Source organism: Herpailurus yagouaroundi, unplaced genomic scaffold (assembly GCF_014898765.1).
Source record: "Herpailurus yagouaroundi ecotype Mexico unplaced genomic scaffold, PumYag 254, whole genome shotgun sequence".
NCBI classification, from domain to species: Eukaryota; Metazoa; Chordata; class Mammalia; order Carnivora; family Felidae; genus Herpailurus; species Herpailurus yagouaroundi.
The window spans coordinates 1,776,932-1,789,753 of record NW_024412471.1 but is presented as its reverse complement, the minus strand read 5'-3'; the positions used below and the strand labels follow the sequence as shown (position 1 = coordinate 1,789,753).

General features: G+C 50.8%; 2 protein-coding genes across 4 annotated transcripts in view; one reads left to right on the top strand and one right to left on the bottom strand.

Annotated features, from left to right (window-relative positions):
* Positions 1–5,747, top strand: part of SETDB1 (SET domain bifurcated histone lysine methyltransferase 1) — a 34,633-nt gene extending 28,886 nt beyond the window's left edge. The window contains exons 15-22 of the mRNA XM_040461142.1: positions 662–831; positions 1,390–2,018; positions 3,140–3,168; positions 3,579–3,711; positions 3,992–4,157; positions 4,534–4,745; positions 5,022–5,110; positions 5,229–5,747. Coding sequence (XP_040317076.1) covers positions 662–831; positions 1,390–2,018; positions 3,140–3,168; positions 3,579–3,711; positions 3,992–4,157; positions 4,534–4,745; positions 5,022–5,110; positions 5,229–5,346 — 1,546 coding nt within the window. The 3' untranslated portion in view covers positions 5,347–5,747. The remainder of the gene's footprint in view (positions 1–661; positions 832–1,389; positions 2,019–3,139; positions 3,169–3,578; positions 3,712–3,991; positions 4,158–4,533; positions 4,746–5,021; positions 5,111–5,228) is intronic.
* Positions 5,748–5,930: 183 nt separating this feature from the next.
* CERS2 (ceramide synthase 2) overlaps positions 5,931–12,822 on the bottom strand; it is a 12,428-nt gene continuing 5,536 nt past the window's right edge. The window contains exons 1-11 of one of the 3 annotated variants that reach the window (XM_040461143.1): positions 11,002–11,469; positions 9,751–9,967; positions 9,174–9,291; positions 8,856–8,974; positions 8,585–8,642; positions 8,429–8,479; positions 8,117–8,209; positions 7,799–7,927; positions 7,456–7,562; positions 7,196–7,349; positions 5,931–7,017 (exon numbers count right to left, since the gene is read on the bottom strand). In XM_040461143.1, the coding sequence (XP_040317077.1) occupies positions 6,877–7,017; positions 7,196–7,349; positions 7,456–7,562; positions 7,799–7,927; positions 8,117–8,209; positions 8,429–8,479; positions 8,585–8,642; positions 8,856–8,974; positions 9,174–9,291; positions 9,751–9,923 (1,143 nt within the window). In that variant the 5' untranslated portion in view covers positions 9,924–9,967; positions 11,002–11,469 and the 3' untranslated portion in view covers positions 5,931–6,876. Of the gene's footprint in view, positions 7,018–7,195; positions 7,350–7,455; positions 7,563–7,798; positions 7,928–8,116; positions 8,210–8,428; positions 8,480–8,584; positions 8,643–8,855; positions 8,975–9,173; positions 9,292–9,750; positions 9,968–11,001; positions 11,470–12,822 lie in introns of those variants that run through there. The other 2 variants (XM_040461144.1, XM_040461145.1) reach the window with 2 other exon arrangements.

Sequence of the window (12,822 nt, the reverse complement as noted above, 5' to 3'; positions counted from 1 at the left end):
CCCATGAACGTTTGTTCCAACTCCTTCTCTTTAGTCTCTTTCAGGATCTGTCATACTGGTTTCCGCTTTCCTCACATATCTTTATTTTATATATCTATTTCTGCACATTGATGTAGCTTATCTACTGATATTTTTTTTTTTAATGTTTATTTTTGAGAGAGAGTGAGCGTGAGCAAGGGAGGGCCAGAGAGAGAGGGAGATACAGAATCTGAAGCAGGCTCTGGGCTCTGAGTTGTCAGCACAGAGCCTGATGCAGGGCTCAAACTCACAAGCTGTGGAGATCATGACCTGAGCCAAAGTCGGACACTTAACTGACTGAGCCACCCAGGTGCCCTGCCTGTCTACTGATTTTAATGGCTCTTAACCTGTATTCACATCAGTTTGCTTGGCTTTTCTCCAGGCAGTAGACATTCTGGTATTCACTGTTACTAGTGCCATAAATACCTGTATAAATCACTTTCCCCTGTTCTGAATTACTTCCTTGGGCTATATTCCCAGATGAATCAAAGAGCATAAACAGTTCAGTAAATTCACTCACTTAGATCATTACCTAATAAGTGATGATACCTCAAGAGTCGTAACAGTTCTGTTACAATTAACAGGACTGCGTGGATGTTCTAGTGATCACATTATGACTGATTTTATTGTAACTTCCTCCCAGAGTTTATGAGTGTAACAAACGTTGTAAATGTGACCCAAACATGTGCACAAACCGGTTGGTGCAGCACGGACTCCAGGTTCGGCTACAGCTATTCAAGACACAGAACAAGGGCTGGGGTATTCGCTGCTTGGATGACATTGCCAAAGGATCCTTCGTCTGTATTTATGCAGGTTGGTGATGAAAGAGTTGCCCCTGGGGTTAGGACACCACGGGGAATTGAATCAGAGAGAGGGTGAATGAGAATAAAATGCTTGACACGAGAACTTGGGAGTAAGAGGAGGCCATGATATTCTTCTGTAAAGAACATGACAAGTGATGTGCCTGTCGGGGTGGACCAGGGAGGGACAGAAGGACAAGCAAGAAAAGGGGTGAAAGTGGACAGAGGATTTTTCAGACGAGGGATGTGGGAGCAGAGTCCAGTACGTCATTTTATCCCACATCACCCTCCTCCACCCAGAGGCTTTCAGCATAGCTGCAGACGCCCTTTTGGTAAACCAAGTGAAGAGGCAGAAAGGGATGGTAGAGAGGGCAGGATTTGAAACCAGAGTAAAGCTCCCCAGCCTCTCGTGACGACCCCGAGGAGGAGGGCATCGTCAGAGACAAGGGAGAGCCCATGATGGAGGTGTTTTTGACTGTGTGCTGCTGGGCTAGGTATTGTGGGAAGGACCCCTACACTCTCTAAAAGATCCTCATAACCCTAGAAGGCCTTTAATTCTCTTCATTCCCAGGCAAGATCCTGACAGATGACTTTGCGGACAAGGAGGGCCTGGAGATGGGTGATGAGTACTTTGCCAATCTGGACCATATCGAGAGTGTGGAGAACTTCAAGGAAGGATATGAGAGTGATGCCCCCTGTTCGTCCGACAGCAGCGGGGTGGACTTGAAGGACCAGGAAGATGGCAACAGCGGTACAGAGGATCCCGAAGAGTCCAATGACGACAGTTCCGATGATAACTTCTGTAAAGATGAGGACTTCAGTACCAGCTCTGTGTGGCGCAGCTATGCTACCCGGAGGCAGACCCGGGGCCAAAAGGAGAACGGACTGTCTGAGACGGCTTCCAAGGACTCCCGCCCCCCAGACCTTGGGCCCCCCCATATTCCTGTCCCTCCAGCGATCCCTGGGGGTGGCTGCAATCCGCCTTCCTCTGAAGAGACACCCAAGAATAAGGTGGCCTCATGGTTGAGCTGCAATAGTGTCAGTGAAGGTGGCTTTGCTGACTCTGATAGCCGTTCATCCTTCAAGACTAGCGAAGGTGGGGAAGGCCGGGCTGGGGGAGGCAGAGGGGAGGCTGAGAAGGCCTCCACCTCAGGGCTGGGCTTCAAGGATGAGGGAGATCTCAAGCAGGCCAAGAAAGAGGTAAGTGGTGGCAGAAGACTCAGAGCGGGAGCTTTTGTAGAACTTTGGTAATGGAACAACTTGACATGGCACACTGATTCTTCACGTGTAGATCATTTATTGGATGTTTATTTCTGTGGCAAACCTGATTATCTTCCCCCTGCACCCAACACATTCCTGGTGCTTAAAGAACCAAATTATTATTTTTTTATTTTTATTTTTTAATGTTTATTTTTGAGAGAGATAGAGCACGAATGGGGGAGGGACAGAGAGAGAGAGGGAGACAGTTTGAAGCAGGCTCTGAGCTGTCAGCACAGAGCCTGACACGGGACTTGAGCCCACGGACTGGGCTGTGAGATCATGGCCTGAGCTGAAGTCGGACGCCCAACTGACTGAGCCACCCAGGCACCCAAGAACCAAATTATTTTTTTATTTTTTAATTTTTATTTTTTAATTTTTATTTATTTTTTTTTAATTTAACGTTTATTTTTGAGAGAGAGAGAGAGAGAGAAAGAGACCACAAATGGGGGTGGGGCAGAGAGAGAGGAGACACAGAATCGGAAGCAGGCTCCAGGCTCTGAGCTGTCAGCACAGAGCCCGACGCGGGGCTCGAACTCATGAACTACGAGATCATGACCTGAGCCGAAGTCAGATGCTTAACTGACTGAGCCACCCAGACGCCCCCCAAATTATTTTTTAAATCAATCTGCTGGGGGGCGAAAGTATCTGGTTCATTCCGAAGTAAAGGATTTATAAGTAATTTTTTTTTTTTAACTTAGTGTTATGTCAAGTTATCTACAACATTGCTGTTTTTTGTTAGAGTTAAAAACCAAGAATTGATTATAGATGTATTTTTAATGATGTTGAAACTTAACACAGGTGGTGAACTCTTGTCCTTGTAAAATCTGCCCACGGTGTTTGCCTTGAGTGTGTTATGGTCTGTCATTGGGAAGATTTAGAGAACCCTTCTCAGGGGGGTGTCCTGATGAGAACACAATTGTTACTGTTGAGCTGCAGAGGAATCTCTTTAGTGTACTTCTCACTGGCCGATGTCTTTAGAGGTCATCTGAGATGAACTCTGATTGTTGGATCTGTCACCCAGCGCCATGAAAACATCTAACCCTTCACTTGCTCTTTTCCAGGACCCCGATGACCGAAACAAGATGTCCTTGTAAGTGCTGCTGTTTCTGACCTGTTTCCAAATCTGTCTTCTCTCAAGCCTGTAAAAGAAGCCTGCCCTCTCCCACTCATGTTCAGTCTCTCTCTCTTAAAAAAAATGGATAAATGTTAAAAAAAAATTTTTTTTAAAGGGGCACCTGGGTGGCTCAGTTGGGTAAGCGTCCAACTTCAGCTCAAGTCATGATCTCATGGTTTGTGGGTTTGAGCCCCGCATCAGGCCCTGCACTGACAGCTCAAAGCCTGGAGCCTGCTTCAGATTCTGTGTCTCCCTCTCTCTCTGCCCTCCCCCACTCGTGCTCTTTCTCTTTCTCTTAAAAAAATAAATAAATGTTAAAAAAAAAAAAAAAAGCCTAAGAAACAGCCAGTAATCTGATCCCCTCTTATTCCTTCCCCTCCCTTTAGAATCACTGAAAGCTCTCGAAATTATGGTTACAATCCTTCTCCCATGAAACTTGAAGGACTTCGCCGCCCACCTAGTAAGACTAGTATGCATCAGAGCCGACGACTCATGGCCTCTGCTCAGTCCAACGCTGATGTAAGTGACCTTGTTCCTCAAGCTGTACCTCCCCCAGCCTTGTGTTTGGCGCTGAGTCTGAGGAATATTCCCCTCACCTCCTCAGGTCCTTGATGATAATTCCCAGTATATCCCTTCTTATTTCTTTGGCTGTGACTTCCTGCCTTGTCTTTCTTTGCCCAGCGGCTAATCTTTCTCTTGCTGTAGTCTTAGCCTCTTCCTGCCTGACCATAGGAAGAGCGAGAACTTGAGTGGGTCCTCACCATTTACTCTTCTTTCTTCTCACTCTTCTGTTTTCCAGGATGTCTTAACACTGTCCAGCAGCACAGAAAGCGAGGGGGAAAGTGGGACTAGCCGGAAGCCTACCACCGGCCAGACTTCAGCCACAGCAGTGGACAGCGATGATATCCAGACCATCTCCTCTGGCTCTGAAGCAGATGACTTTGAGGACAAGAAGAACATGTCTGGTAGTCTAGAATGTTGGGGGTGGTAGGAAGGAACGATCGGAAAGTTGGGATAGAGGCTTTTTTAAGGAAGCTAAGGAAGTAGGAGGAAAAAATTCAGATCTTAAGAGTTGACACATGTCTGGGAGGGTTTTCTGACTCCCAGCTCAACTGTTCGACGCATCCCCTTCCTCTCTCCTTTCCACTTCCCTACTCTTTCCTCTCAGCTTTACCCAACAGATGTAATCCTGCTTGAAAAAACTGCCCGTTAGGATCTTTGCCCCAAGGGCCCAGCTAACCGGTATTCCTGCAGTGCAGTGGGTGGGATGGAAACGGGGGTGGGGGGGGTGGAATGTCGCAAAATGGGATAGGGCCTAAGCCCGTTCTCCTTCCTGTCCAGGTCCAACAAAGCGCCAGGTGGCAGTAAAATCAACCCGGGGCTTTGCTCTTAAGTCAACCCATGGGATTGCCATTAAATCAACCAACATGGCATCTGTGGAAAAGGGGGAGAGCGCACCTGTCCGTAAGAACACACGCCAGTTCTACGATGGGGAGGAGTCTTGCTACATCATCGACGCCAAGCTCGAAGGCAACCTGGGCCGCTACCTCAATGTGAGACCCCCCCTCCCCCTCACCTCTAGATGCTGGATTATCGTACCATCGTCAAATTTTTTGTTCTTTTAACAAAAGAACAGTTCTTTTAACTGTATAAACCCACCTTTTCTTGTCAGCAATTCTTGATCTCGAGCATCTTAAAGAGGTAGCTTTCTTTTAAAACTCCACTGTGATGGGGAGGAGCACATGGCATATTTTATCCAACTCCTGCTTACCCCACAAAGCCAGGTTCTGTTTCCTTGTATCTTATGCATCCTGTCCTTAAACCCACAGCACAGCTGCAGCCCCAACCTGTTTGTCCAGAATGTCTTTGTGGACACTCACGATCTTCGCTTCCCCTGGGTGGCCTTCTTTGCCAGCAAGTAAGAGGGGATCGGGGAGGGGGTGGGAGGGAAGAGCAGCATTCTGTCTGTGCTCCAGCGCCGCGTGCACCTGGTGATGGGCTGCCTTCACCGAACCTGTCCCTTCCTTCCTGTCCAGGAGGATCCGGGCCGGGACTGAGCTGACTTGGGACTACAACTATGAGGTGGGCAGTGTGGAAGGCAAGGAGCTGCTGTGCTGCTGCGGGGCCATTGAATGCAGGGGGCGGCTTCTTTAGAGGACAGCCTTCTTCTCAACGTCCCGAACCCTTCCCAAAGCATCCTTTCCTCAGGAACTGGGTCTTCCTGACTCTCCGACTCTGACCCTGCCTCCAGTCGTGCCCCTCCCCCGGCTCCTAGTAGGTAGAAATGGGGGCTCTGGATCAGGAGGTCCCTTCCAATGTGGTGCTAGCAGGCAAGGTCCCTCCTCCACCTCCTGAAGCGCCAGGGGTGGGGAGAGGTCACCACACCAACCTGGGCCTGACATCCGTCGGTCCTCCTGTTACTCCTCCCTCCCAGCCTGTGTGTGTTCAAGTGTCCATGCTTCTGACAGACTTTATTCCTGGAATGAGGGCTGTGCATTTACTATCCTTCATTTGTATGGTTTCTTGAACGTCTTTTAACAAGATGTTAAAACTAAGATTGTGATTTGATTTCTCTTTCTCGGTCCCCACACTTCTAGCTCTGGGTCTGTCTGGAACAGCACTGTTTCCACCCCCCCCACCCTTCCCAAGGTGCAGCTGTCATTAATCTCTTACCCTCCCTACCTTGGCTTTTTCTTATTTGCCATATGAAATTTAAAAATGAAAACATCACATAACCATGAGGAAGACTACCTTAGTTTATTTAGTTGATCCCCCTTCGCAGTTCCTGCTAGTCTCAGACACTTGTTGCCATGTTTTCATCTTTAATATATTTTAATTAAAAAAAAAACAAAACACCATTAACAGTACATTTTGGTCTGAAGTGGTCCCTCTGCTCAAATGCCAGGTGCTAGCTGTAATTCTGGCTTGAAAACCAAAACACCGAATGTTTAATAAATAAAAATTAGAACTAGTTGCCATTCTATTCCAAACCAGCTAGCCTAGGGAAAGAGGCCAAAGAAAGGAGGCAGTAAGATCTTGGACCTGTGACTAGAGAGAGCTGGCAGAGAAGTGACACGTAGACCGGCCGAACAGTCCCAGTGTGGCTCCTCCTTTTTGGCAGAGGTAGGGCAGGGGTCATATGTACCCTCCTACACTCAATTCATTTGTGTCTTTGGAGGGAAAAAAGTAAAAGCTCAGCTTTGGTTTCTGGCCCAAGTTAGGGAGCCTAGAAAGGTGAGCCTTGGTCCATCTTTGGCAGAATGAGGCCCACAGGTGGCACAGTAAGGCACGACCCTGGCTCTGGAGGTCAGGGGGTCAGAGGCAAACAGCTGGGGCCAAATTCTGAAGAATAAGGAATGTGAGTTGTAACCCCCACCCCCAGAGCTGAGGAAGGGCCTCAGAAACAACAGTACACCTTGAAAAAAAGAGAGGAAAAGAAGTCCGTCCCCCTCTAACAAAGGATGTACCAGCCTCCCCTCTACCTGGGGATTGGCTGGTTCGAATTTGGTTTAAAGGCAACTGGGTGACAAAGAAGCAGGGGGCTGGGACACAGAAGAACTTTCTCCTTGCTTTCTGCTTCCCAGCCCCCCTCCCCAGCCCCCAGGGCTCAAAGTGGCCCTGTGGGGAGGAGGGACTAGTTCCTTGGCTTTACGCATTAATCTGAGGGGCAGCAGGAACAATGGTTCAGTCATTCTTACGATGGTTGTTACTGATGACGGGGTGGCCGTTGGCTAGTGGCCTGCTCTTTGCTCCTCCCCCTGCTATAGCCTCCTCCCCCTCTGAGCTCTCGGTTTCTTCCGGGTCACTGCGTTCATCTTCTACCAGCTGTGGAAGGGATAAGAAGGGTTACTCGCTGTCCTCAAACCCCCAAGAAATGCCTCTCTCAGCAGGCTTGTCCTGCTTTACCCAGGGCCCCATGGTAGTCTCTTAGCAGGTTGCTGGTACGGGAGGGAGTTTGGGCAGTTTCTAGAGTTGAAGGTAGTGGGGCCTACAGAGCATTCACCTTTCCAGTTATGAACTTGTGGGCCATGCGCAGAATGAAGTAAGCCCAGAAGACATGTAGCAGCTGTAGCACTCCCATCATGGAATTAAAGAAGTAGTAGCCAAAGAAGGCGGGGTAGAGCTCCAGTGGGTACACCACGGTGCAGTGCAAGATCCTGCAGTAGGAAAGTAGAGGGAATTGTAAACACACAGAGGAGGGGCAGGGAGAGGCAAGACTCCTGATTCCTCGAGGACAGGAGTGTCCTCTGGCCTCCTACTCACCAGAAGGGCAGGATGACCAGTCGGGTGATGATGAAGACAATGGCGAAGACGATGAAGATGTTGTTGCAGGTGTTTTTCCATCCCGCATAGTTAAACATCTTGGCTGACTGCATAGATAGCCCCATCCATCATCACAGGCTCCTGACTCTCCCATATATGTTCATACACATGCTGGCTCTGTGCCCCCCGCTTCCTTGGTCCCAGGAACGTCAACAGCACCACCACCACCACCACCACCCCCCCCACCACCCCCCCCACCCCCCCCCCCTGCAAAAAAGGGAGAGGGATGGGAGAACCTGCACCAGAGTCTCTAGGTTTGAAGAAATGGCCCAGGAAGCCTGACCTCTAGCAGGTAGTCAGAAGAGTCATGAAGAGCCATGATCAGAGTCCCTGCTCGGATGTAATTGGCAAACCAGGAGAAGCTGATGAGGATGATGGTAGCCACGTGGTGGATGATCTGTTCCTTGAAATCCTGAAGGAAAGATGCAGGCTTCAGGGCACTATTAACTGTTCCCCAGCCCCCACTATTCCTACCTCCCCTTCCCCTTTGTGCCCCTCAACCCACAGCTCCATCCAAATACCCAGAAGTCAAAGCGGGGGCTCTTCCTCCCAGGGTTTTATCTTGGTTCTTTAGGCTTAATGGCACAGCTCCCTGACCCACCTTACGCTTGACATCAGAGGCAATGCTGAAGAGCAGGGACCAGTAGAAAGAAAGTTCAATCATGTAGTACCAATACTGGGAAGGGATGGTGCTCTGGGAGAGCGGAGAGAAAGAAAGGTAAGGGGCCCTGGAGCAGCAGGTCCCAAGAGCCTCACCTGTCCAAACCCAGCCCTTCTAGCCCAAAGTGCTTTAGCACCACGACTCCAGTGCCTTCTGCCATGTGTTCCAGAGATCCTCTCTTCACGAGGGTGTGTGTGTCCTAGTCCTGTCCTACCTTGATGCTATACAATGAGTCAGGACCCCATTTCATACCTGTATGGGATATCCCTCCCAAACCTTCTTCATGTCATAGAACCAGGGTTTCTGCAGACAGACAGTGAGAGGTTAAAAGAGGAGGGACCCAAGTTCTGTGGCCTCATCCCACCTTGCTAGAGAGCCTACTCCCACCTCCCATTAATCCCCACTCACATCCACAATGACAGCCATGCCAGCAATGAAAGCGATCAGATAAAAGGTGAATCTCCAGCTGCAAGAGGAAGCAGAAAGGACTGGAAGAGTGGCATAGCCCTCCAGCCACCCCCAAGTGCCCCCAGATATCCTCTCAGTATCATTAATAACCAAATTCACCTGTTCACCTAGGTACAGCCTCTCCCCGCACAGGGCCATGGCCCACCCCTCCCAGCAAGATACATCAGAGCTTCCTCTGCCGCCCAGCTTCTCCTGCCCCAGCCTCCCCTACCTGGCTTCTCGGAACTTCTTGAGGAGACTGGGCCGGTCCTGGTTGCGGCGGCGCCGGAACCAGCGCTCTACCTGGCGGCCAGAGAGCCCGCTCTGCCGTGACAGGAGCTCTACCTCTGCCTGGGTGTCATGAGGAAGCCCCATTACCATTCGGCTTCGGCTCCCCCACCCTCCCGCCCTCTCCCAGTGAGAAGCTAGGTCGGCACCCCTGCCCTCTCCTCTCTTCACCCACCAGGGTTGGCCCTGCAGCCTGCCCCCTCCCCCTGCTCTCCCCCCCTTAGCACCCAGTGACTGCCAGGCTGGGGTCTGCGGCTCAAACCTGTTTGGGCTGCTTGCCACTGGTCAGGTAGAAATGCTCCAAGGTGGGGTTGGGAGGTGCCCGCAGTCGAGTTTTCTCCTTTATGTTCAGGAGGGCAGCCAGTGGGGTGGCCACGTAACTGAGGAAGGGATAGGAGTGAGAAGTGTCTGGCTCTCTGGAAGCACCTCAGTGTCTCAGTAGCCCCTACACTGGGAGGGGAAAGGACTGCAAGCTCAGGCAACTTTATCCTGGGCCTCAGTTTCCCAGCAACCCTCTCTCTGGCCTCCATGGGCTGCCCAGAGCTGACAAAGCTGCCTGTGTTCACAAGTGACCGGGCGGGAGCGGGGAGGGGGAGAACAAACGACCATTGAAGGAGAGGGCCTGGGGGTGCTGAACCCTCAGGAAGACAATGCTGCCTTTAGTGGGGAGCACACAGTAGGCAGGGATCAGTGGGGGGGTGCACAGTAGGCAGGGATTGGGGTGGCCAGAAGAGCGGGACCCAGCACCAATTAAACAGCAAGAGATGGACTTGAAGTGCGAGAAATTTCACTGTGTCTGGCAGCCAAGGAAGGCATGGGGGTAGGGGCAGTATGCTCACAGCTCAAAGAAGTATCGAACGATGAGGAAGAGCAAGGCCAGGGGTAGTGTGATGTAGAGGTCTGAGGCTTTGGCATAGACACGTCCATCCCGGTCTTCTAGATCAGCCCAGGTTAAGTTCACAGGCAGCCACAGCCGTTCCCACCAGAAGTAGTCATACAGGGTCTGGAGCATCCTGAGTGAGGAGGGGGGAAGGGAGAGGGCATCACAGGGGGCAGCTATGGGGGAAAAGAGAGATGAAAGTTTCCATGGTGTAACAAAGGAGAAGGGGACAGAGATTCAAGCCCTGGATTCCAGTCCTGGCCAATGGCCTCGGACAAATCAGCTTCTTCATCTGCAACATGGTGCCTTTCCAGTTCTAACATTTACTGTTTTTAGCAACTGAAGGGTGATGCTGACAACCCCCAGGAGTCCCAATTCTCTAAAACTAAGAACCTTGGGGTCTTCCGGTCATGTTGCTACCCCAGCATGGAGGACAGGCAGGATCTGGCCCTAGAGGCTGTAACCAACAATCTGAGTAAAGGAGGCACCCTCCCCCATCCCACTCTTCAGCTACCCCCTCCATCCCTCAAGCCAACCCACAGCTGGAAGCTTCCCTGTCAGGGAAGCCCCGAAAACAGATTGCAGGGCTGAGGCGAACCCTACCTCCTCCTTCCCTACAACCCATCCAGGTAACAGGTCCCTAGGGAAAATTAAGAGGCCGAAGTAAAGCAAAATGATGTCCCTAAAGGATGCTGAGCCCCAGGACAATCAGTGGACCTCAAACTATCACACACAAGATTAACACCCCATGCTGAGACATCCAATCCCAGCAAATAAGGCTGAAGAACTCTTAACTGAAGCCTCTTTTCAGAAATAAAGTGAAAGCAAGGCTGCAAAGGATCAGGGATTGGGGGACAGACCATGGTGACAGCAGACCAAGACATCTGGTGGGACTAGGAACTATTTCTTCCTAAGGCTCATCTAGAAAATAAAACCCTAACTAGTCTGCAGGGGAACAGCCATCACAAATACTCTCAGATAATAAAAGCTGTTGCTTCCTCCGCCGCCCCACCTTTTCCTCCACTGTTAGAGAAAGGATCATCAGGGTGGTAGTGACCAACCACTTGGATACCAGAATGAGGGAGGATACAGACCTCCTTTGACGTATCCTACACAGCCACTGTCTGTGGCTCCGAGGGGGACAGCAGCTGCTTGGAGCTAAGAGCAAGATGGTCCTGAAGCGTCAGTGATGCCGGTACCAACACAATACCTGGCAGTCCTGGGACTCAGCAATGAACGCCAGCAGGATGGCAAGGGCAGAAGTTTCCAGGCTCCCAGCCCTCATCCTCCCAGGAGGGAAGAGAGGTGGTGGTATTCAGGCTGGCCTTGGAATGAAGCGCTGACACAGAAGGAAGGTGGTCTCCTCCCACCCAGGGAGGGAAGAGAGTGGGGAGATTGTTCTCCACTGTGAATTGGACACCAGTTGGTGCCACTGGCTGAAGGCTGATCAGATCTCAGCTGAGCTGGGCTGGTCCTCCGGCTGCTCTTCCAACAGCTCCGCCCACACCCACCACAGAAGCACTTGCGAAATCCCTCTCAGCCTGTCACGGGTCATTATTCCAGCTCAAGGACTTTACCCTCTTGTCCCCACTCTTGGTCACTGCTCTCAGATGAAATCAGAGGTCAGCACTGACAATAAAGGAGCTTCAGCTTCACCTTCCCCCAATCTCTCTCTCTCTCTCGCACTCTCTCTCTCTCTCTCTCTCACACACACACACACACACACACACACACACACTCTCTCTCCCCTCTCTCTCTCTCTCTCTCTCTCTCTCTCTCTCTCTCTCCAGGCCTCAGCTCCTGAGGGCATTCATTGCCCCTTCCCCCTCCACCTTAGCCAGAATAAATATTTAATCAGTTAAAGAGATGGAACCTTTTTGAACTGAACAAAATTAAACATAATTATCCACAGTGGAACTTTACCCACACGACCATGTGTACGACACACTTTTATCCCGGAGAAAAGATAGAGAAAATTTAATGGAGAGGGAGCAAGGTAAAAGGCCTAGATGTGCTAGCACATCTCTGGATCCTCCTTTCCACATTCTTAGCTTAGCTAGATTGGAGGTAGGGAAGTACACCTGACATGTCCCCTGACTGCTGTCTCTTAGAGCCCAACTTGTCATTCACTGAGATCTAAAGCCAAAGGTACAGACAGACCTGGAGATTGGGCCCCATCCCTACACTGGTCAGTGAAAACTGGCAGGAAGTTTCTCTTGTCAGGGACATTTTGAGGATTAAAGATTCAGAAGGCCGGCTGGGGTCCCAGAGGGTAGGAGTGGGGCCCCTCTCCCTGACTCCTGGGGTCCAGGAATGTCTTCTGCCAGTCTATCCCTCCAAAGAAAGTGAGAAGCTGGGGAAGCTGGCAGAAAAAGTGTCAGAGAGTGGTCAAGGGCAATCACCAGGATAGTGCAACTATCTCAACCCCAGGACAAGATAGCACTCATCCCCTTCCCATCCCAAACAGGGAAAGCCAAAGAATATGGTGTGTCAGGAGCTCAGAGATGCAGATTCATGGGGGCTCTCTCACACTTGGCTTTCAGTCTTTCTGTGACCACAGCCCTCCCTTGTGGCCCAGCCTAGGACTTCCATTAGCAGAGGAATGCTACCCCCTCCCTGCCCACCCTTCCCCACCCTGGGCCTAGCCCAGCAGGGAGAAGCACCAGATTCAGCAGGGTCAGGACTTCTGACTCAACACGGGTTGGGGGGGGGGGGGGGTGGTGAAGAACAGGGGCTCCCAGTGCCCTGCTTACACACCCCCACAGAAGCAACAAGTCTGCTCCCAGAGGCAGCCCTGGTGGCTTCTTGGCACCAGCGCATCAAGCCAAGAAGGCAGGATATCTACTTGGCCTAGGGAGACAACCCTGCTTTTCCAGCAAGTTGGCCCTCAGGGTAGATACTTGATTTTCTGCTGGAGAAATCACACCTACAGATGTTTTTCCACTCACAGAATTTACTCCTGACACACACATGAAGAGATGATAGTGTGTGTATGCATCTGTGTGTGTCTCTCACATACATACACACATAT